Source organism: Colletotrichum fioriniae (genome assembly GCF_027942845.1).
Source record: "Colletotrichum fioriniae strain IMI 355084 chromosome Unknown scaffold_5, whole genome shotgun sequence".
Lineage (NCBI taxonomy): Eukaryota > Fungi > Ascomycota > Sordariomycetes > Glomerellales > Glomerellaceae > Colletotrichum > Colletotrichum fioriniae.
In genome coordinates, this window is record NW_027076841.1 from 2,617,490 (window position 1) to 2,639,572 (window position 22,083).

A 22,083-nucleotide genomic window follows, 5' to 3' on the forward strand; every position below is an offset into this window, starting at 1 on the left:
AGAAGTCGAAGGGAAGATCAACGACTTCGGCAATGTCGTGAAACCAGCTAGTCATCTCGGCCTTGGAGGCAATATGAACGTCCGAGGGCGCCGGAAAAGCTGTTAAAGACAGGGCCATTGAGTTTATTCTTCTTGGCGCTGCCAGACTCGCCCGTCTGGTCAACGAACTATTGGGTCTCACTTCTGTAGCTCCTATCAAGTTCCAGTTCAATGAAGACTAAGTGGTTACGAGGCGTTGTCAACAGCAGATCAACTCAGGTTTAGTAATTCAAGTTTGAGCGTAATCTTGAAGATTCCAACGCTCGCCGACTATTGAAATCAGAAAGGAAGCAGAAACCAGGCTATTTCTCTCATGCCACCTACTGGTTTGCAACAAAGGTTTTGGGACCGAGCTTGAGTGCTTTCGTTCTTTCCATGCTCATTATACATAGAGGATCCGTTGATAACACCGCACAGGCGCCTAGACCAGACGCGTGACTGTTGTTTCGACTGGGACAGCTGATCGTGACACTGAGCCGGACGTGGGGTATGAAAGGATATCACCATGCCACAACCTATGGTTGACACGGAAGAATGTGAATTCATCCTAGTTACTCTAGTCGTCTTACCTCTCGGATACTGTAGCTGCTCTGTATCAATCGTCCCTGTACTTACTAACCTAAGTACCTGACATCATCCTACAATGTCTTGTGGATCGCCCGCAACGCGGTCACACCTCGGGCATCTATCGCCATGAGCTTACACAAAGAAACTGCTATCAACTACTTTCTTGGCCTTCATCTGCTCACACTTCCACCTTTCACTAAGCTGAATACGCGGAATGGACGTCACTGATGGGAATAGATACTAATCTTTCTCCGTAGAATATCAGCGACTAGGTATACAAGTTGTGGCTGGTTCCTAGTGAAGCTGGAACTGGTGACCAGGACGAGACCAAACATGTCCGGCTACAAAGGAGTCGTGACTTATTGAATACGTGATTTACCAAAGCGTGTCATTATAGGTTTATCTAAGTCAAGATTTCCTATGTGTATGTCTCTTGAACAAAACTTCAAGTGCCATAGAGCGAGGGGACATTAGGAGTTTAGAAACGAGATTAAAAGAAAGAAACGGAGGTGTGTAAAATGGCCATTGGATCAAGTAGTCTTCACCAGTGTTCAAAAGTTTTCAGCAGTGATAGTTTCATTAAGTCATATCGCTATGGTACAGCTGTACTAGGTATCATTCTACTCAATCTTCCACGTTCCACAAACCCTTTACAATCCGCGATGAGTCTCCTGGTGAGAAGGAATCGAGTTCCGTCTTCCGTGGTCGCCGTGGACACCGCCGTGCGCAGTTTCGGGCTCACCAATGTGCTTAGCCAGCACGGAGGGAGGAACTTGAGCGGCGTCGGTAGGGTCCTTGGCGTGGCCAGTCGTTCCAGAAGTTCCGGTGCTGGGTGCGTTCGTCAGCCACCCGTCATCCCGAATCGTTCTCTGCGCTCGTTGTGCAAAATCGCTTACTTGTTGCCACCAATGGTCTTGCTACCATCGAGATCGGAGTCGACTCTGGGATCGGCCTTGTTCAGGAAGTCGCTCTTGTGAGGGCCGGCAGTGCCGGGGGCGGGACCGGTGGTGCCGCTGTGGGTGTTGGTGCCGACGCCGGTGTGGCCGACGCCAGTGTGAGCACCAGTGTGAGCACCAGTGTGAGTGCCAGTGGTGTGAGTGCCGGTATGGGTGCCGGTGTGGGTGCCAGTAGAACCGACACCAGTACCGACGCCAGCATGGCCGGGGGCGCCGCGGTGGTCGCGGTCAGAGTCGATGCGAGGGTCGGCAGCGTTGGCGACTCTCGAGTTGTGGGTACCGTGAGTGCCGGTAGGATCATCGTAGCCGGTGACGTTGGAGCCCGTGAGGCCGCCGGTGGTACCGGTGTGAGTGCCGTGGGTGCCGTGGGTGCCAGTAGTACCGTGGGTACCGGTCAGACCGGAGGTACCGGTGTGAGTGCCGTGGGTGCCAGTGGTACCGTGGGTGCCGGTCAGACCGGAGGTACCGGTGTGAGTACCGGTGTGGGTGCCAGTAGAGCCGACGCCACCAACGCCAGCGCCGCCGATGCCGGTGTGGCCGGGGGCGCCGCGGTGGTCACGGTCAGAGTCGATGCGAGGGTCGGCAGCGTTGGCGACTCTCGAGTTGTGGGTGCCGTGAGTACCGGTGGGGTCATCGTAGCCGGTGACGTTGGAGCCTGTGAGGCCGCCGGTGGTACCGGTGTGGGTGCCGTGGGTGCCGGCGTGAGCACCGGTGGTGTGGTGGCCGGCGCCAGCGGGGTTGCCGGTGAGGCCGCCGGTGGTGGGAGTGTTGTAGTCCTTGGAGTGGTCAGAGTCGACGCGGGGGTCAGCCTTGTTCAGAGCGTCTGACTTGTGACTGTGAGGTGTTAGATGAGAGAACTTGGATATGAGGGAGAGAAGGTGAAGCTTACGGGCCAGCAGTGGTGGGGGCAGGACCATCGTAGCCGCCAACGCCGGTGTGACCGGCGTGGGTGCCCGTCACGTTGGAGCCGGTAAGGCCGCCGGTGGTTCCGGTGTGTGTGCCGTGGGTACCAGTGTGGGTACCGGTGGTACCAGTGGTACCGGTGAGGCCGGAGGTGCCAGTGTGGGTTCCGGTGTGAGTGCCGGTGGTACCAGCGGGGTTGGCGCGGTGGTCGCGGTCAGAGTCGATGCGGGGATCGGCGGCGTTTGCTGCGCGGCTGTCGTGGTGACCGTGGGTTCCCTCAGGCTGCTCGTGCTTCTTGTCTGAAGACAGAGCGTCCTTGACCTTGTTGACAATGGAAGACATATTGGGCTTTCTTGTGATGTGGGTATCAAAATGAAATCAAATGAGTTATGAAAGAGGTGGTTGTTTGTAAATTGTTGTGAGTGTTGGTTGTTTTGGGGTATCTTGTGTTATGATGAGGAGAGAAGAAAAGGAATGTTGAGACTGAGGAGGAGAGGTTCTGGAGGTTATATAGAATTAAAGTCCATCGAGAAGCTGCATCTTCGAAACTCCTTTCCGATGGTAGATCATACAATTACGATCCCGATCCAGCAAGCAAGCCCCGTGGCTGGCCCTTCTCTCGCTCGCCTCTGTGACCACCCTTGCAACGCCTACGCTGTGACTGACAACAATCAAGGAACCTGCATCACCGTGCCTGCTTGCCTACTTGTCTAGGCCAGTCCAGCGCCAATGCCCATACACACAGTACATGCCGGCATGGGTTTGGTTTGGAGGAGTAAAGGGCCGCAGAGGTGAGGGACAGCTTGGGCACTTACTTCATACATCGTCATAGGTCTTGGACGCAGGTGTCTCAATCGGGACTACAAGCTTCAAAAACCGTCAGCCAGTCGGGGTGAGGCGTTGGGCCCCAGGACTAGCATACGTCGGTAGTGCGGTACATCTGCTCCGGAGGGCAGACCGGGGTCCCTCCCCTACCCCCAAGCCAATGGGGAACCGGTGAACTAGACCCAGTTTGCCATGGCTGGATGACGACCCAGAAGCATTGTCTGGCGTGACACTGCGCTTGTTTTCGTCAAGCCTTTTGCTTTGCTTCAGAGGAATCTCCGGTTTGGCATGAAAATGAAGGTACAGAGGTACACAGGGTACCCAAAGAGGGCTCCCAAAAGCTCGACAGCACGTAACATGTCAAGGATTCGTCGTCATAGGCCAAAGGGACGGCGGGGTCACGACGGTACGAGAGGGATGAAGATCTGTGGCTGGTGACGTTATAGGGCTGCGAGATGGACAGCAAATGTGGCGAAGGCGAAATGGAGAAGAATTGGGGCCGTGTGTTATTTTGGCTCGGACTGGAGTAGCTTTTTGGTAGGTAACCTGGAAAAGCATGTCTCTTTTCGTTCAGGTACGCTACCACACGTGGTGGAGGAGGGGAAGCTTCAGAGAAATCAGAAACTAGGTATCTAGTCGTTCCGCCTGGCGCTCCTGTTCGTCTCTCCGTTTCGTCCAAGCGTGACAGAGTTGCCAAGCTGAGCTGGCATCTGACTGGGGTAGCGCAGCGTTGGAGACAAAACGAGAGACGGACTGCGCCGCCGCGCGTCGTGTCTCACAGCCTATTCGGCGAGAAAGTCGCGAGTTTTCCAACTGCTACGAGCCCATTGAGTGGGAGTCGTGAGACATTGGAGACCTCTCGATGAGTACGAATAGGTGAGGTACCTACAACCTACGGGCCAGAACCGGGCAAACGCAATTCGTGGTGGCGGTTGTACATACGAGGGGAAAAGACGTGATCCGAGCTTTCTCGTTCGTGTCGTGTTCCTTTGGGGGCGAGAGGTCTGAGAGGTTGAGAGGACTGGAGGTGCAGAAGCCGTAGTGGACTTGTGGAGTGATGTGACATGGATCGAGGTTTGACGTTCCCGAAAGCGTATGTATGGGCTCCAGCCTCGGCCAGGGATGGGATGTGATATCCACAGAACCAAGGCAACGGAAAGGAAACCCCCTCCAATGACGCAGCATAAAAAGCTCGGCTGGACGGCCCTGCGTGTGGCGTTAGCTCGATGATTGGACAGCCGGACTGGAGACCGGAGATGATGGGAGATTGTGATGTGGCTAGTAACCTCTGATCCTTTTCGTCCTTTCGTGTTTTCTGTTGTGAGATTGTGCCGTAGTGTGGCGTCACCTACTCCATAAAATGCGGTCATCGATGCTCAGCTCCATTTGAAAGCCCGTAGCACTAGCTGGGCCTGAATGCCTGCATGTAACCTGCTCTGACCTTTTTCCTTGACCCCGCCTCGACGCGGCTTTGCGGGGCATTACGCCATGCGGCTCTCATCGGACAGCCAGGAGGAAGCCGGAGGAAGCGTGAAGGAGGGTGTGGTGGGAGGTAGGCAGAGTGAGACACACAGAGACTTGTCCTTCCCAGCACATCTCTTACTGAGCCCAAGTAGTTCGACCTATTCTTTTAGTCAGTCTTGCTGCCTTTTACCCCTCCATGTGTCTCTGTTTGTTTCTAGGGTGACAACACAGAGACCCGAACAACATGACAATCCCCGTCCTGGTTGGGAGATCCTGACAAGGAACCTGGATGCAGAAAACCCAACCGCCCCTTGCCGCCGTGCCGCCCTTACATTTTCGGCCCCTCTCATCGAAATAACCTCCAGAAATAACCCTGATAACGTACCTCCAAAGAGAAAGATCGCCGGGGAATTCGGTCATACCAAAGGCATATTTGCGCAATTCCCATCCTGCCACACAGTCACAACACTTCAAGCCTCGTAAACTTTGCCGCCGTTCCTTACAGTGATCTGCCAAAAAACAAAACTCCTTCTGCAAAGAAACCCCCGCACTAATTAAGTCATCTTCTTTTTGGGGTATGCGTGACCTGTTTTTTTGACGCCAAGCTAGTGAGAAAGAAGCAAAAACACGCTGGTCTTCCCGCAAAGTCTGGCGCGGCGCCCCTCCTCTTCAACCACACGTTTTTACGAGACGAGCCAAAAGTTCGAGAGCTCTTTAGCCATGGTAACTCGAGGAGAGAGAGACAGTCTAGTCCCAGTTGGAGCTAAAGCCCAAAGGTGATACGGGCAACATTACCTAGTTCGAAAGCGGTCTGGGGCGGGGGGGGGAGGATAGAGTAGAGTCCAGACGTCGCGGGTCCCGTCCTCTGGGATCGCGGATCGTGAAATTTTAGAGAGATCTCACTTATTGTCAGGGAAGAGCTTCGGAGGCGGGATCCTACGTAATTTCAATTGCAAATGGTACAATGCTCTCGATCCAATGGTTCCCGGTGTCCCCATCCCAACCCCGCTCACGGGAGCAGCAAACTGCAGTGGCTTGGGGGTTTCGAACGAGGTAAGAGTATGGGGAAACCTGCTTGACGCCTCGCGCCGCCCTCGAGACACGGGCCACGGTCTGTGGTTCTGTCTCGTTCTGGAGCGGTCCAGAACTGCATATTCCGTTGGACCACCACGGGCCATCAGTGATCAAGGATCACGAGGGGCTCTTCTCAAACGCTTCTTCGCGGAGCACACGTCTGTTTTCGGAACGGCCAAAGGCGGTGGCCGCGGCGTGCAGCGTAGGTAAGGTGAGAAGAGACCCAGGTTCCCCAGGAGGCGGTCAGTAACCGAGGCTGGGCTTTCGCGCTGTTGGTGAGATCTTGGCAAGTCTGGTTTGTCCGCATCCCTTCATCTCGCTTCTAACGGCTCTGCCATCTTCGTTTCTATTCTCTGGGAGCTACTTTGCGGAATTCCTCGCATGGGATGCAGCCCGCCTTGCGGCACTTCTTTGCCTAGTCTTCCCACGTTTGTCTGATCCTTCGTTGCCAATTCACTCAGAAGCTACGTCATTCACGAGCGTTAGCCGTCTCCTAACATCTAGCGTCCGCGATCGCCTGTTGTTTGCTGTATCTCACCACATCCCGATACTTCTCCTAGTACCAGTGTTGTCTCTCATGTGTTAGAGATTGGCCCGCTGTCGCTGTGGTGCGGCCATTGGAGCGGCAATGGGCTAAGAGCTTAGGCTGGTTTGAAGTCGACAACTGGTGCCAGATTCATGGGCCGGATGATCCCACCTTCATGATTGAAATGAGGCCTTTTCGAGACAGAAAGGTTGGCAGTAGTGATGGCGATCCCGCACATCTCACTACTTAAGGGTTTGATGTCAACTTTGCACACTACTGTGTAGGTCCTCAATGTCTAGGATAGATGGCGTGTGCCGCCGTAGGCTCGGTGGTCTATCTAAACAAGCGTCGAACCCCGTTGACTACCAAGTGAGACCGGTCTCATCGAAAATCAAACGGTTCTCTGCCGTTACACACGTTTTCGGAGCTTGTCTCTCGCCGGAGGGGTTACTTGAGACGCATCTACCAACCTAATAGCACCGCTGCAGGCTTGCCGTCGTAGACAAAAACAGATCATCTCAGACATGAGCTGCGAGATCGTCAGAAAGACCTGAATAGGTAGTGTCAGAAGACACCGAAATTGCGTCAATAATGCCAACGTATAAGCTTCGAGCGGCAGAGAGAAAATATAGAAGAAAACCGTCCTTGAGCTGCCACTCGCTTGCCTCTCTCGTGCGACTACCATTCTAACACCAAGGGCTCATTGTTGGGTCCACTTCAAATTCAAGAGACTGTTGATCAACATCGTCACGTCAAGTGGACTGCAGTTGCCAGTCAGCATCCCCAAAACGTCGCGGCACTCATCCGGACTTCCTAGGGCTGCGGCCCCGACGGGAGACCCCACTTGCCCCGGATCGCCTATTTGCCAAGACCGCGGAGCTTTTTTTTTTCCTCGCGCCGGCTGTCGGCAGCCGGATCGGATGGTGATGCTAGACTGATAAGGAACTCTGGTTCGGGAATAAGGTTATCAGGGGTTGTCCATATGCTTTCTGTAGGTTGTGGCTTGACTTGTGGCTGTTATCGACCAGCAGATAGACGCATAAGCACTCATATATCTATTATTTGAGTAGGTATATATATCTAAGTTTGGCCCATTGTGTGGTTACGATTATAGGCCATCATCCCGCTTAGATCCGTTCGTAGAACCAGTGAAGCGTGAGAGAGAAACGCATCATAAGATACAGCATAGGTGTTCGTAAATGTCAGTAGCATTTCATCGTCGACAGGTTTGACAGAAGTGACAGGGACAGGTAAGGAGCATGTGCCAATACCTCGCATGATGAGTCCTTAGCCAACTCCACACATCGAAATGGGATAAGGTCGTGTCAATACGGGATTCGCAAACAAATCAGCTTGTAAGCGGTAACTTAACTCGATGATATTAAGGTAGTTATTTGATACAGTAGGTAGGGTATTATCGGGTATCAGGTTTTCCAGTGAAGAGTCAAGCCATTCTCTCATACGTTCGTAAACAAAGCAAAACAGGAAAGGATAAAAAGTGATGAACCCTCGAACTTCTTCCTCCTTCCATCATCCATCAAGGACGTGGACATAGGACATCATGAGTAGGCAGCGATAAGGATGGGCAACATGATCTCGTTCGTCTCATACAAGACTAGGAGAAACAAGTGCGCCAAGGGTATCAAAGAGTCGTATGGGCGTTCGAAAGGTACGCACACGCGCGCTGCCTTTAGACGCGCGAAGAGCGGTACCAGCGACGGCGGCCGGTGTGGGCGGGGCGGCTGTCGGCAACCGCGGTGCGGCGACGGACCCAGAAAAGGCCGACGAGGGCAGAGGCGAGCCAGACGATGGCGGACAAGAAGCAGAAAGCAATGTTGGCCTTGTTGCGACCGCAGGCGTCACCGCGGGGGCTGACGTTGCTCCAGTCAAAGATGGGACCGCAACCATCACCGATAAGCTGGAGATAGCATTGTTAGTTGTGATCTTGGGAGGTTTGACTTGTGTAGTACAAGGACAGTATATGATGAACTTACGTTGACGAGCAAACCAAAGGCGACGAACCAGAGGATGCTGAGGAAGATGTCCATGGGCCAGTGGATGAAGCTTCCCGAGAAGGGGAGGAGCCATATCAAGGCGAAGAGAAGCGACAAGCTGGCCACCACGATGGTGTAGATGTACCGGCCATTGTCCCACGACGAGGTGTTTTGGGTCGCGTGGAGGTAGGCGCCGGTGATACCGGCTACAATGGCAGCGAACACTAGCTGAGCTCCCCGCAGGACGAACTGCACAATACGGTCGATCGCCATTGTGATTGGTGATTGTGGTTACTTTACAAGCTTAGAAGCTGTTATGAGAGAAGTCTGGAGCGACTTGGGATGATGGGGGGTTTCTCGCACGGAAATGTCTGCTGATCTTGTTGGATGGATGAAGAATTAGAGGACAGGATGGGAAAAGTATGAGATGATATTACTCTATTTATCAACCTCTCCTCCAGGATAGGCCGAAGAAGAGTCGTGCGACACGGACCAGTAGGGAGAGAGTCACATCAGGATGACGATCTGGTGGGAAAGCAGGTTTGGGTAGGTAGGTAGGCCATGGTCCTGGGGGTCTGGCCTGCAGACTTTCTCGTCACCGCCGAGCACAGCAGCCGCGTCTGGATCACGGCTTGGATGTGCCGATACTTTTTGACTAAACCTCTGGGCTTACCCATCTTGTGACAAACGGCATCTCGCAAAGGGCAACAAAAAAGGTTTGCCTAACTAGGAAGAATGTGTAACTACACAAGTCCCGAGACCTTTGCTGCAGGACGGCGGCGGTACACGCGCAGAGTCCCTGCCAAGATACGGTACTTCTTAGGCTCCTCCTCTGCCGGCACCGTAGCACACGCGAGGAAAGGGAGGGAGCGAACAAGGGCGAGACTGAGCTAGAAAAGAAACGTCACCGGGGTTTGTGCTTCGTGGCACGCTGTCGGGAGTCCGTGTTGGCGTTGCTTTCTCTCTCTGCCCAGCCTTGTGAGGTCATCATACTGGGGGCTGGAATGGCCAGAGGAATAGACAATGTCAGGCTAGCATGACTCTGATAGGATGTGGTTGACTACCACCCTGGTCATGAAGTTTGAAACAAGCCTTTCCCGGGGGCCGCGATACTTACGATCCTTGCCCTGCACTGCAGGAAGCGCGGTAATTGCCCCTTTGTCGAGCTTTTTCTTTAGATAGTCGCTGGGTGTTGGCTGGCGGTTAGGCTTGATGGTGTAAGATTGGCGAAATTTCGAATGCCGTCAGCCAATGCGACGGCTTCCTGGGCAAAGGAAAGTCAATTGCAAGGCTAACAAGGCCGAGACCACTAGGTCCAAATACCACGGGTGAAAACAATAATATTCGTGTAGGCTGTAGCACACCGCGGCTTGGGGGGCTCTTGGAAGGATGGAATCAAACCAGCGTGACTTCATCGACTGATGGAGAGGCATTCTGTACCATAATTTCGTCGGATTGAAAGACACAAGAATGAGTAATACTTGCTCAACATCGGGACTCCGGCATCGTCCAGAATGTGACTTACAAGAGGCCGCCCTTCGAATTGGCTTGCGACGTGTGTGGCGATCGCTGTGGCTCAACTGGTTCCAGACTCTCCCAGATCAGCAAGGGAAAAAGCAGGCTTGGGGGCCATTTTGAGGGGGGGCCATCACGCGGCCAGCGCCTTGCGACATGTTTGGCCAGATGTGGCTGATCATTGATGAACATCGTGTCGTTCCAGTTGTCCAAGATGGCACCAAAAACCAGGACTCACCGAACAAGGTGAGAATGACGTCACAGTCACATCCAACATTGTAGGGCGCCCCAACGTCTCGCCCAACCACACAGCTTCAGCCACATCATTGCATCGGCAAGCCCCATGAGCCGTCTCCAACCCGCAAATGAGACCAATCTCTCCTGCCTTAGCTCTGGATGCCCGGTCGGACATTGGTGATTGATTTCAGGACTATTGCGCTTGCTTCTGGTAGTATCGTCTCGTTGTACCGGCGTTGCTAATCTTCATGCGGGCCTCTGGGAGCGCTAAGCGACGCTACCTTTACTAGAATGCCGGCATGCAGGCAGAGCTGGCCCTTTCATTGTTACGTAGGGCCAAGCGCATCTTCGGCGATGGTCCTAGTTTGTAAGATTGAGGGTTTTCGGCTCGATCTGGCGGTGAGTGGATCGCGTCCACGCGTTCGACTAGGGATATGATGTTGTCCAAGACCAGAGATGTGAGCTTTCGTGCCGAGCTTGCCAGAGGAAACCAGCCCAAGGGATCATTGTTGAGCCGGCCACCGCGAAGCTTGGCTCTTCTATCAGCTCATCAGATGGGATGGAAATGCTTCGCATGATCGTGGTGGAGACTCGGCCGAGACAGCAATCGGCCCCGGCGGATCTCTCTCGGTACTTTGTGGGTCCATTGTCGGCTTCTTCTCTATGGGGTCCCTCGGCAACTCCACAAATTACCGGCCCCGCGGATGTCTCGTATCGCCCAGAATCTGGGGTACATCTTGGTCTGGATCTGGAGTTCTGTAGCCATGCACCTGTTCCTAGTTCACCTGACGGTTTTAGAAGCTACAAGTCAGTCTTCAAGTCTCTCAACCGTTCTGACAGCTTGCCAAAGATCATAGTGTCCGAGATACGCCGCCATGAAATCATCTAGCTCGAATACCGGCTTTTTCCAGGAACTCCCGGTTCTGCCGAACCAATTCTTCGATGATGCCAGCTTCCAAAGGGCCTTGAGGCGTACGTACCTTACCCCAGTGAACTCTTTTCGTCCCATGTTGCTGAACCTATCTAGTATTCCTACCCAAGGACATCATAGAGCGTGTCGAAGTCGATATTGCGCAACTAGGCGAGGATGTGCTATCCGACCAAGTCTTCTCCTGGATCACAGACTCGGAGAAGAATAAGCCGTACCTAAAAGGCAACGGCCGTGACTCCTTCGGGCGGCCTACATCCGAGCTGGTTGTCGGTGAAGGCTGGCGTAGCTTGCAAGACTTTGGCATTAGGAAGGGCATCGTTGCTACAGGGTACGATGCTTCACTCGGCTCCTCCGCCCGCGTGGTCCAGTTCCTGAGGATTCACTTATGGGGGAGTTCGGCTTCGAACGTCACCTGCCCATCGGCTATGCAAGATGGTGCCGCTCGGCTCCTGCAGCTTCACCTATCCAGAGACATGGAGTCAACGCAACGAAAGACACTGGAGCATGCACTTCAACATCTCCTGTCACGGGATCCAGCAACTGCATGGACTAGCGGGCAGTGGATGACGGAACGGACCGGTGGAAGCGATGTGTCTCTCACTGAAACAGTTGCCCAGCACATCCCATCCTCGGAAACGGCGCTCGCAAACGCGGCGGAGAACATCCCCCTAGGCCCGTGGTCGATTTCCGGATTCAAGTGGTTTTCCAGTGCCACGGACTCTGCCATGACAGTCCTCCTCGCGAGGACGCAAAGCGGCATCAGTGCCTTCTTCGCACCCATGAGGCGGCACAGCCCTACGGCAGTAACAATGACCGGACGGCCCAAAGGCGCCGCTGGAACGGAGTTGAACGGTGTCCGGATCCAACGACTAAAGAACAAGTCTGGTACGCAGTCGCTTCCCACGGCCGAGCTCGAGCTCGATGGCATGCGAGGTTGGCTCCTAGGCCAAGAGGGCCGCGGCATCAACGAGATCAGCACCATTCTCACGCTCACGCGCATACACTCTGCCGTGGGTGCTGTAGGATACGTGGGTCGGGGTTTGGCTGTCGCGAGGGCATACGCCAAAGTTAGACAAGTCGGCGCAGGAAGGGGTCAGCGAATGCTTTTGGCGGAAAGCCCGCTACATATGCAGACATTGGCGGAGATGACTGGGGAGTATCACGGTCTCATGCTGCTGACATTTTTCACGGCGTACATCTTGGGGTTGGACGAGAATCCTCAGGTGGGCAGATCCGGCCTATCGGATGTTCTTGCTGCGATTACGCCAGACCGGAAACACATTGCGCCCCTTTTGCGTATTCTGACACCGCTCTGCAAGGCCTATGTCTGCAAGAAGTCGATTCCGCTGCTGTACAGCTGTATGGAGGCTCTCGGAGGTGTCGGGTACATGCTGAACGAAGAGACCGAGTACTTGAACATCGCCAGGCTGTATCGCGACTGCTGTGTGCTATCGATCTGGGAGGGAACTACGGATGTCCTTGCAACGGACTTCTTGCGAGCGTTGAAACATCCAAAGGGAGGACAGGAGTCCATGAACGCGCTTGATGCTTTCTTTACCCAGAGCAAAGCGGCAGGAGACCCCAATGGTTGGAAACCGATAGACTCGTGGAATGCAGTCAAGTCCTCCCTGGTGGAAAAGTCACAAGAAGATCTCATCGGGGATGCAAGATACATCCTCTGGGCTGTGGCAGAAGCACTCATTGGCGTGTTGCTCCACGAGGACTATCGAAAGGATGAGAGCCAAGCAGCGTTCGATATTCTTTCCCGCCACCAAGCTCGCTGTGGTGGTCAGACGTTTGGAAAACCGACTCCAGGAACTTCAGATGAGCCGCAGCTTGGTACGCAAGATAGACTGGAAAGGAACTTCACCATCGTCTACGGTAGATCAGACTCAAGCAAAGCGCCTCTCTCAAAGCTCTAAGAGGCTGCAGTTTCCCATAAGCAGAATAATAAAGTTCAACTTGTCATCGTTCAAGCTGATGTGAAAGACGCAAACCAACTCGGGAGATCGCACGTGGCGTCCCGAAAGGTCCGTGATGTGGGCGACTGGTCTATCCGCCCGATCTACACTAACTCGATCCCTATCGATCAACGGCGGGAAGGACAAAGCCGGCCAGCCGGCGGGTTACATCTCCAGACGACGGGCTTGGGCAAATCTCGTACAGACTACGACGGGTAACGTGCGTGTTACCTATTGTTGTCCTGTATCTGGCGGAGCTATGAGGAGAGTACCTGATACCTGGCATGTCATGACTCCTACACCCACGTTGCCATCTGCGATTGAATAGGTCCGAGTGCCGCGTCCCAGGTCTAAGCTCCTTGCATCTTTGATCGTTTGCCGGTGGCAGCAACGTGCCAATGGCAACCTCACTAATTAGAGTTTCTGTCCGGGCGCCCCCCGATTAGCGTTGCTCGATTTGGATTTCTTCGCAAGGAAGCTATCCTTTGTCCCGCCCGCAAGATTCCCCCATGTTCATTGTCTTGTTCGGCTTGGGATCGCCGGAGAGGGGGTTAACCCGGTACTGCAACGAGCTCTTTTTCTTCCTTATTTGTGAGGGGGGATGCCCTTGGATGCTTGTCTCGATCGTCTCTCTGCCCGCTTTCCCCGCCACAGCTTTCCCATCGATTCCAACTCACCATTCACCGACCGAGATGCGGATGCTCGCCATAATCAGCACGAGATCATGTTGGAGCCAAGTCCAAATGTGCACTTGGAAAAAGACGACAGCTATCTGCCCGAAGTCTGGGTGAGGACATCTTTTCGTTTCTCCCGGCGCGAAATCGATATCTGGAGGAGCTAATGGGTATTGTTTGGCAGGCCTGGTACGCCATCGGCGTCTTCATAATCCTCCTGCGATTTGCGGTTCGTATTCGCACCGTCGGGATTCGAGGCTTCCGCGGCGACGACTACTTGGCTTTACCCGTGAGTTACTGGACGAGCAAACCCCAAAATTGGCCTTGGTATTGATGCGTTACAGTATCTCGTGTTATACAGCATCAATGTTTACGTAGTCCAAATCTGCTATTACACAGGGGCAAATATCGACATCACTCCAGACGCAGTGCCGTCGCTATCGGATCACGATGTTGCAGTTCTCCAGCTGGGATCAAAATTGGAGTTCATGTCATGGTACACATACCCTGGTAAGTAACACAACGCATTGTCATATGTTCGAATGATTTGAGATTAATAACGTTGATCAAAGGTTGCATATGTAAGGAGCCTCACCTACACCCAAGTTGACGCACCCGCCTGACCCATAACTCTTAGGGGTCTTGAAGTTCACCGTGCTATTCTTCTACAAGCGTTTAACACTCGGAATACTACGAAGACGGAGTCTGGTCGCATTATTCTGGATTTGCGGAATTTCGTACATCGTCCTATGTCTCACCGTGACACTCAGCTGTCAACCGTAGGTGGCCCCATGACAACCGCGATCGCTTTCCTGACACTTTTGAACAGCTACTCCGACAACTGGCGAATCCGACCTCTACCAGGCCCAGAGTGCACCTTTCGACCGCAGAACTTCTGGATGCTACTGTGGCTCAACGTCCTTACCGACGCCGCCCTCCTCTCCATCCCCGTTCCGATTCTCTGGCATCTCCGCGTGTCCTTGAGGCGTAAAATCGGCGTCGGCATCCTGCTTTCATCTGGCATCTTTGTCATTTCGACTGCCATCGTTCGCGCGGTCACGACCTTGGGCGGTGCGCCGTCCGTCATCAACATCAACCGCTGGGGTTTCCGCGAGACCGCCGTCGGACTCATCACCGTCACCCTACCGGTTCTGAGCCCGCTGTTCACGAGGGCGTTTTGGCGTCGCGGCCCGTACATTCGAGATTACTACGATCGGCTCCGCGGCCCAAGGACGCCTCCTAACAATGCTAGGTTTGGCAATTGGCTGGGGACGATGGTTCTCAAGTACATTGACGAGGAAGAAGGGGATGTTTTACGCAGCTCCAGCGCGGCGAAGCAGTTGGAAGAGGCGGGGTACCGAAGGGAATATGCCGAGCGTGCGGGTTCCTACAATAAAGATGGTGGAGAAGCCTACGAGCTGGAAACGCAGAGCGGCGATACAAGCACGAAAAGTTTGAAGACCATTGAGACGGTATGAGTGACACAATCCTGAGCACAAGGTGGTTAACTGGTAATTTGGCATTGGAGCATTGAGGTATACCCCATCATGAATGACTTTGTATACACTGATACCCAAATGGAGCAACGGGACGGGTTAAGACTGGAGAGTGTGTAGACCAAAAAAAGCAGTTATGCTAATTTGACGATGTTACTACTCATGGCGAAGTCACAGTTTTAGGGGCTGCCAGGGAGATTTCCAACGATCAGCTGTGCCTGGAATGGGATACATTATGATGTGCCTATGAGTGCGCAAGATGCGGATAGAGTGAAAACATATCCTTTCCGTACTTTTTCATCCTGAAAAGAACTCAAAAATCGGGCGTTGACGACTGTAGAGCCATTTTTGGACATGAAAATTGAGTAGAAGTCTCTGCATAACTCATGCTCGCCAGATATTACCCGTCTCAGAGGCGCGTGAAGCCAAGCAAACACTCAGTTTCAAGCTTGACCTCAGAGTGAGACCGTCTTTCAAGATACGCAGTGCAGATGAAACGCCAGCCATGGTCTGCCAACCCGTACGAGTAAAGCGTGTGATGCGAGGAGTATGAAAAATTCGCCGAAGACCCCGCCGGCATCTTGGCCGGCGGGATGGGCTCCGGAAGCCCCATAATCCCGGGCCCCCACGGAGTTGTGGAGTAAATCGATGGCTCATAGTGCTTTGAAGGATATGATTTTCCGATTACTTGTTAATACGGTGTTATCGTTTAAAGGAGGTATACCTTTCTGGTTGCATCCCCCGCATCCTTCAGCGCTGCCTAGGCTTGTGTCACCTAGAAATTTCCCTCCAAGGTGCTAATACCTTCCTGGTTGTCTGTCGCGTCCCGTCGCGTCACTCTTAAACCCCCACCATTCTCGCATCTTGCCCTCACAGCTATGACGCCATGCGATTTATGCGACCACAACCACAATGACCCAACCGGTCGAGGAAAACGCGATAGTAATATCAGATGGCGAGACAGTATCGGAAATCGACGAGCTTCAGCATCCCAGCAATAAAGCCCTTGGGAAACGAAAGGTTGATATCGATTTTGGGGAGAAGGAAGTTTGGGATGCCGATTCCGACTTGGAGCTCCCCAAACCCAAGAAACAGAAGGGGCGGCGCGCCGTAACTGGCAAGGAGAAGAAAGACAAGGCGCAGGGGAAAGGTCGGCCATCCAAGAAGGGCGACGTAGTGAAGATCAATGTCACCGAGGAAGAGGACGATCTAGATGTTGCGGAAGCGCCAGACTACTTGAAAGAACGAAGGAAACAATTCGACCAGAACCGGGAAAGACTGCAGGAGGCAGGGCTCTTGTTACCACCGGACTACTCTGAAGTCGTATTCTCCGAAGATGACCGACCGGAAAACCTCGAGCGGCGTCCCCATTTCGACGAGAGCACAAAGATCAAGCCCTGCAGGCCGTACGAAGACGTCGAGCTCGAGTATTCGGCAGGTATAATACCGGCGTCTATCGCCCAGTACTTACGCGAGTACCAAATCGTCGGCGTCAGGTTCCTGCACCGTCTATTCGTCTACCAAAGGGGAGGGATTCTTGGAGATGACATGGGTCTCGGCAAGACTGTCCAGGTTGCGACGTTCCTTACGGCAGCTTTTGGCAAAACTGCTGACGAGCGGGACAAGAAGCGGCTCAAGAAGATCCGTGACGTGTCTGGTCGCTGGTATCCGACGGTTCTGATCATCTGCCCAGGATCCATCATCGAGAATTGGAAGAATGAGCTGAATCGCTGGGGATGGTGGAAGGTCGATGTTTTCCACGGCGCGGGGAAAGAAGATGTGCTGTCCGCTGCCAGAGCGGGGCGGATAGAGATCATGATCACAACCTATTCGACGTACAAGAATCACAAGAGCCTGGTAAACACCGTCAAGTGGGATGCAGTTGTCGCTGACGAATGTCACCAAATGAAGGAAAGGAGCTCCGAAGTCACCAAAGCAATGAACGACGTGAACGCGCTGTGTCGCATCGGGTTGACGGGTACGGCGATCCAGAACAAGTACGAAGAACTATGGACTCTATTGAATTGGACCAACCCTGGCCACTTTGGCACTCTATCGGAATGGAACACCACCATCACCAGACCACTGACACGGGGCCAATCCCACGATGCGACCTTGAATCAACTGCGGGACGCTCGAACTACCGCGAGGAAGCTTGTCACGAATTTGCTCCCGGGATTCTTCTTGCGCAGAATGAAGACGCTGATCGCTCACCAGCTGCCCAAGAAGAGCGACCGAGTCGTCTTTTGCCCTCTCACGGACCAGCAGCAGGAAGCATACAAGAACTTCATCAGTAGGCCTGATGTCGAACTTCTGCGCACCTTATCCGACCCGTGTGAATGTGGCTCCGGCAACAAGCAAGGCTGGTGTTGTCGCAAAACGCTTGACGATGGCACGGGGTGGCAATCTATCATCTTCCCCTGCGTGACGACTTTACAGAAATTGTCAAATCACCTCACTCTCCTGATTCCAGCTACTGGAAACGAGCAAGATGATAAGCACAAGAGAGAAATGCGCACGCTTCAGACCTGCTGTCCAGACACGTGGAAATACCTCTACAAGAACCGGGACGCTATCATGAACCTGGCCAACCCAGAGTTTTGCGGCAAGTGGAAGGTCTTGAAGAAGCTCCTTAAGTTCTGGCATGACAGCGGCGACAAAGTGTTGGTCTTCTCGCACAGTGTTCGCTTGCTTCGGATTCTTCAGCATCTCTTCCATAACACCAGCTACAGTGTCACATATCTGGACGGGTCGATTAGCTACGAGGACAGACAAAAAGCCGTGGATGACTTCAACTCTGACCCAACTCAATTTGTGTTCTTGATCTCGACAAAAGCTGGTGGTGTTGGTCTGAACATCACTTCTGCGAACAAGGTAGTCATTGTCGATCCTCATTGGAATCCATCGTACGATCTCCAGGCCCAAGATCGAGCATACCGCATCGGCCAAGTCCGGGACGTTGATGTCTTTCGGCTCGTCTCTACCGGAACCATTGAGGAGATTGTCTACGCGAGACAGATCTATAAGCAGCAGCAGGCAAACATCGGCTACACAGCTTCTTCCGAACGCCGCTACTTCAAAGGTGTCCAGCAGGACTCTGAACGCAAAGGAGAAATCTTTGGATTGGAGAACCTCTTCACATACCGCGAGAACCAGCTCGTGATCCGTGACATTGTCAACAAGACCAACATCGCCGAAGCGAAAGCCGGGACCGGTATCGCAATGACCACCGTGGACATGGAGAAGCTCGCTAAGGAGGAAGGCGAGGAGCTGGGCAAGGTGAAGCTAGAGGGTGCGGCGGATGCATCGGAAGACGGCGACATGGGCCAACTCGCAGCCTTCCTGGCCACAAAGACGGGTGGCGAGGAAGCAAAGAATCAACAGGCCAAGAGCGATGCCGTTCAGGCCATCTTGTCTGCGGCGGGCGTCGAGTACACGCACGAAAACTCGGAGGTGATTGGGACGTCCAAGATTGAGGAGCAGCTTTCGCGCAAAGCGGAGATGGCCGCCAGCTCCGATATCGAGGGGGATGGCGACAGCGCGCTGTTTGCGGATAGCCAGGTGTTTGACGCGCAGGCGCAGAATCTCAAGGGCTTCTCGTATGTCTATAACCCGCCAGAGGATGCCATGCGACGGCAGTTCTGCTCCATGGCGCGCGAGTTCGGGTTCGCGACGGCTACGGAGTTTGCGCTGGTCGTCGGCAGCTGGACGCAGGCCCAGAGGCGGAATTGTCTGGAAGCGTTTTACAAGATTCGCGAGGGCAAGTTGTTGGCCGAAGAGACTGTCAAAGCGGAGGAGGCGGCTGTGAGGGACGAAGTCAAGGCTGAGGTGAAGGATGAGCCTAGAACTAAGGTCAAGATTGGGGTCAAGAAGGAGAACCTGACGATAGATGACAGCAGCACAGAGACGGAGGACGAGGACGAGGACGTAAAAAAGGAAGACGACGCGGAAAGGAAGCCGACGGTCAAGGTCGAGAACGGCGGTGGCCCCAAGCGGACGCCGATTTTCATCTACGACAGTGATGATGATGATGATGATGAACTTTGATGGCGTTTGGGCAAAGGCTATGAGATACCCCCCCGGCGTTTGGGATCTTTAGAAAACCCTACTGAGAGTAATATAGATGAGCTTCACAGCCTCGATATCGAGAGTGCTAGTTGGTAGTGAGGATGTTCCGTGGATTTGTGTATGGGCTCTGCTCACACGTAGTGGGGACATTCTGAGGAACCAGTAGGTTTTGAAGAAGCAGTCGCATTTCATAACCAACGCATTTGGAAAGTCGTGAGAGTAAGTAGGCGGATATCTCATTGAGCCATGTGGTTGATTTGATTGGGGGAAACGTGAGGTTTCCCTGCCCGTTTTAGTATGCGATCAATACCCCGGGTATTATATTTTCTTTTTTTGCAAAACCTGTCGTCGACGAAGACATGTATCTAATGAGCCCCATTACTCATGGCCGGTTATCCCAAACAAAATCTCAGAAATCTGAACAGCAAAAATAAATATCAAGACCAATAGAAAGCCATCAAGGCAGCAGACGTCTCCCTCATTAACTCCCCCTCCATCACTCTGCTCACCGATCAAAACTTATCATCAACCCCTGGGCGATCTCAATCGCCTTCCTCTCCCGGTTGTAATCAACCCACCACCGATGACTCTCTTCCGTCCCCGTCCACTCCCCTGTGACGGCATCAATCTCGTCCCACGGCTTGGGCGCCAAAATGTAATGCACATTCTTCACCTCCTCGTCCCGCCAAATCTCCCCGTGCACCCCGTCCCACCGCAGCGTCTTGAGCGCATTGTACACGTACGGCAGCGCCACCCACCGGCCCCGGTACAGGTCCGACAACAGGCTCTGGTCCGCGAAATCCATGTCCATGGCGCCTTGCTCCATGTGCTTCACAATCTGCCGGAACAGCGCCTCGGACGGGTTCACGACCTGCAAGCCGCCGTTCATGAAGCCCAGGGGGGAAGCCGTAACGGGATCCGGGCCCGTGTGCTGCGCCGTGTCCGGGTCGTTGTGCTGCGTGCTGAACGCGCAGTTCTCGGGCGTCCAGTCGGATGGGTAGTGGGGCTTCCTGAGCGGGTTGCACACGCAGGCGTGGCCGGCGGCGAACACGCGGGTGCTCGGGTTCTTGACGGCCAGGTCGTCGAGCGTCGGGCTCTTTGGGGGGCTGCCGCCGCCGATGGCGGCACCGGGGGTCTGCTTGGCGGCGAAGTCGCCGTCGTCGAGCTCGAGCTCCATGAGCTCGTCCATGTTACGGAGGACGAGCATGTCCGAGTCGAGCTGGACGACGCGGGAGTACTGCGTCAGGGAAAAGGGGGAGAGCTTGCTCCAGCAGTCGTAGAAGCGCGGGTCGTTGGAGTAGTCGCGGCCCTTTGTCGGGAGGAGGTACTCGATGCGCTGGGCGGGGATGCCGCGGCGCTCGAGAGCGGCGAGGCCCTCGGCGGGGAAGGTGTCTGTGTAGAGGGCAACAAGGGGGTAGGCTGAGCCGGACTTGATGAGGGAGTGGTTGAGGGTGAGGAGGCCTGAGAGGTAGTCGAGGTTGGTGATGAGGGTCGTCCAGACTGTGGATTGCGGTTAGCTTTGGTGTTCCTTGGGGGGGACTCATCGTTTGCGACAATGCGACAGCATTGAGAGCATTGGCATGTGAGAAGCAAAGCAGTTGCGGAGGAAACAAGAGGGAAACAATGTTTCAATCTCATATTTTCTTGCGTTGCGACAAGAAAGGTGTAAAGGCGCAAAAAGAAAAGGGATTACAAACCCTTGTCCGACTCTACGGCGCGTTTCCCGTCCGACATATTGGCGGTAGTGGTGGGAGTGGTGGTGTCGGTGATGATCGCCACGATTGCGACTTTTGCCTCACTTTTGCAGAGAGACCTTATCTTTTGCGACTGCTTGCTTTGTATGTATGCGCGCCGCGCGTGCGTATGTGCGTGTGCTTGCGAATCTGGCGGGGCAGATTCCGATGGTGGAGGCGGGGTAGATCTTGAGATAACACGCTCTCTGTCTCTCTCTCTCGAATGCCCAACAGCTTTAGCTATTTCAAACCTAGGGTTATTGTGTCTGTCGGAATCACCAGGATGGTTTACTTGTTTCTGCGGGATCGCGTTTGTTCTTTGCGTTCGTTGGCGTTCGGCGTCTGTTATCGTCAAGCTTCCTTAGTAATGTAAAGCAGGAACATGGGAGGGAGGGAGGAAGGAGAAGAAGGAGAAGGAAAGGAAGAGAGGAAGATGGAGGGAAGGGAACGGGAAAGGGAAAAAGTCGATTCACGAGATTAGCATTTTCACGGGAATGCAAAGTACTCAATGGCAACTGCTAATTTAGTGTTTAGCTAAAGGTACCTCACCTCAGCTTCCCTTCCCTTTCTTTCTTCCTCCTCCTCCATGGGCTAGCTATCCTCGTCACGGGATTACGGATACAAAAAGTAACAAAGCGCAAGCAAAGGAACAAAATAAAAGCCCCGAACAGACCACGAGTCATCCCCACGATGTGGTATTGGACACGCCCAAAAGGACCCAAAGGGAACTTTTTGCCAAAATAGATCCCCTCCACCTTACGGAGTCTTCGCCGGGCCTGCTTCCTGGTCGTGGCTCACGGTCCTAGGCTGAACCGGGGGTTGGAAGAGAGAAATCGCTGATAAACAGCGACTGATTCCGATCGGCCGTCATATCGATGACGCCATCGTTATTTGGAACATCGCTGATGCCCGAGAGCAGGTACCTGACAGCTTGGGGAAAAAGACTATTACAGCTGAGATTGCTTACAAAACAAAATGGATCCCCCAAGACAAAAGATAGCAAAAAAAAAAAAAAAGCTATCCGTTAACAGAGAGCGGGCCGGAGAGATTCGGACTTACTCCTCTTTGGGTCCTCCACTCAACCTGAACTCTGTCTGGGTGGTGGTCAGAGAGAGGTGAG

At 53.7% G+C, this 22,083-nt stretch overlaps 6 protein-coding genes across 6 annotated transcripts; 3 read left to right on the plus strand and 3 right to left on the minus strand.

The window, feature by feature from the left end:
• Positions 1-1,498: 1,498 nt before the first annotated feature.
• Positions 1,499-2,807, minus strand: N0V96_005348 (uncharacterized protein; the record flags this gene model as incomplete). Its single annotated transcript, XM_053198219.2, has 2 exons — positions 1,499-2,396; positions 2,452-2,807. 2 exons carry the CDS (start codon positions 2,805-2,807, stop codon positions 1,499-1,501), a joined length of 1,254 nt encoding a protein of 417 aa, XP_053044267.2.
• A 5,237-nt stretch (positions 2,808-8,044) lies between these two features.
• On the minus strand, positions 8,045-8,621 carry N0V96_005349 (uncharacterized protein; the record flags this gene model as incomplete). Its single annotated transcript, XM_053198220.1, has 2 exons — positions 8,045-8,272; positions 8,349-8,621. 2 exons carry the CDS (start codon positions 8,619-8,621, stop codon positions 8,045-8,047), a joined length of 501 nt encoding a protein of 166 aa, XP_053044268.1.
• A 2,354-nt stretch (positions 8,622-10,975) lies between these two features.
• N0V96_005350 (uncharacterized protein) lies at positions 10,976-12,953 on the plus strand (the record flags this gene model as incomplete). Its single annotated transcript, XM_053198221.1, has 2 exons — positions 10,976-11,072; positions 11,128-12,953. 2 exons carry the CDS (start codon positions 10,976-10,978, stop codon positions 12,951-12,953), a joined length of 1,923 nt encoding a protein of 640 aa, XP_053044269.1.
• Positions 12,954-14,116: 1,163 nt separating this feature from the next.
• N0V96_005351 (uncharacterized protein) lies at positions 14,117-15,144 on the plus strand (the record flags this gene model as incomplete). Its single annotated transcript, XM_065757377.1, has 2 exons — positions 14,117-14,124; positions 14,496-15,144. 2 exons carry the CDS (start codon positions 14,117-14,119, stop codon positions 15,142-15,144), a joined length of 657 nt encoding a protein of 218 aa, XP_065614146.1.
• Positions 15,145-16,074: 930 nt separating this feature from the next.
• N0V96_005352 (uncharacterized protein) lies at positions 16,075-19,209 on the plus strand (the record flags this gene model as incomplete). Its single annotated transcript, XM_053198223.1, has 1 exon — positions 16,075-19,209. The coding sequence occupies one exon, from the start codon at positions 16,075-16,077 to the stop codon at positions 19,207-19,209; it is 3,135 nt and encodes a 1,044-aa protein (XP_053044271.1).
• Positions 19,210-19,735: 526 nt separating this feature from the next.
• On the minus strand, positions 19,736-20,964 carry N0V96_005353 (uncharacterized protein; the record flags this gene model as incomplete). The annotated part of the gene is made up of 2 exons (XM_053198224.2): positions 19,736-20,730; positions 20,928-20,964. 2 exons carry the CDS (start codon positions 20,962-20,964, stop codon positions 19,736-19,738), a joined length of 1,032 nt encoding a protein of 343 aa, XP_053044272.2.
• Between the last annotated feature and the right edge of the window lie 1,119 nt (positions 20,965-22,083).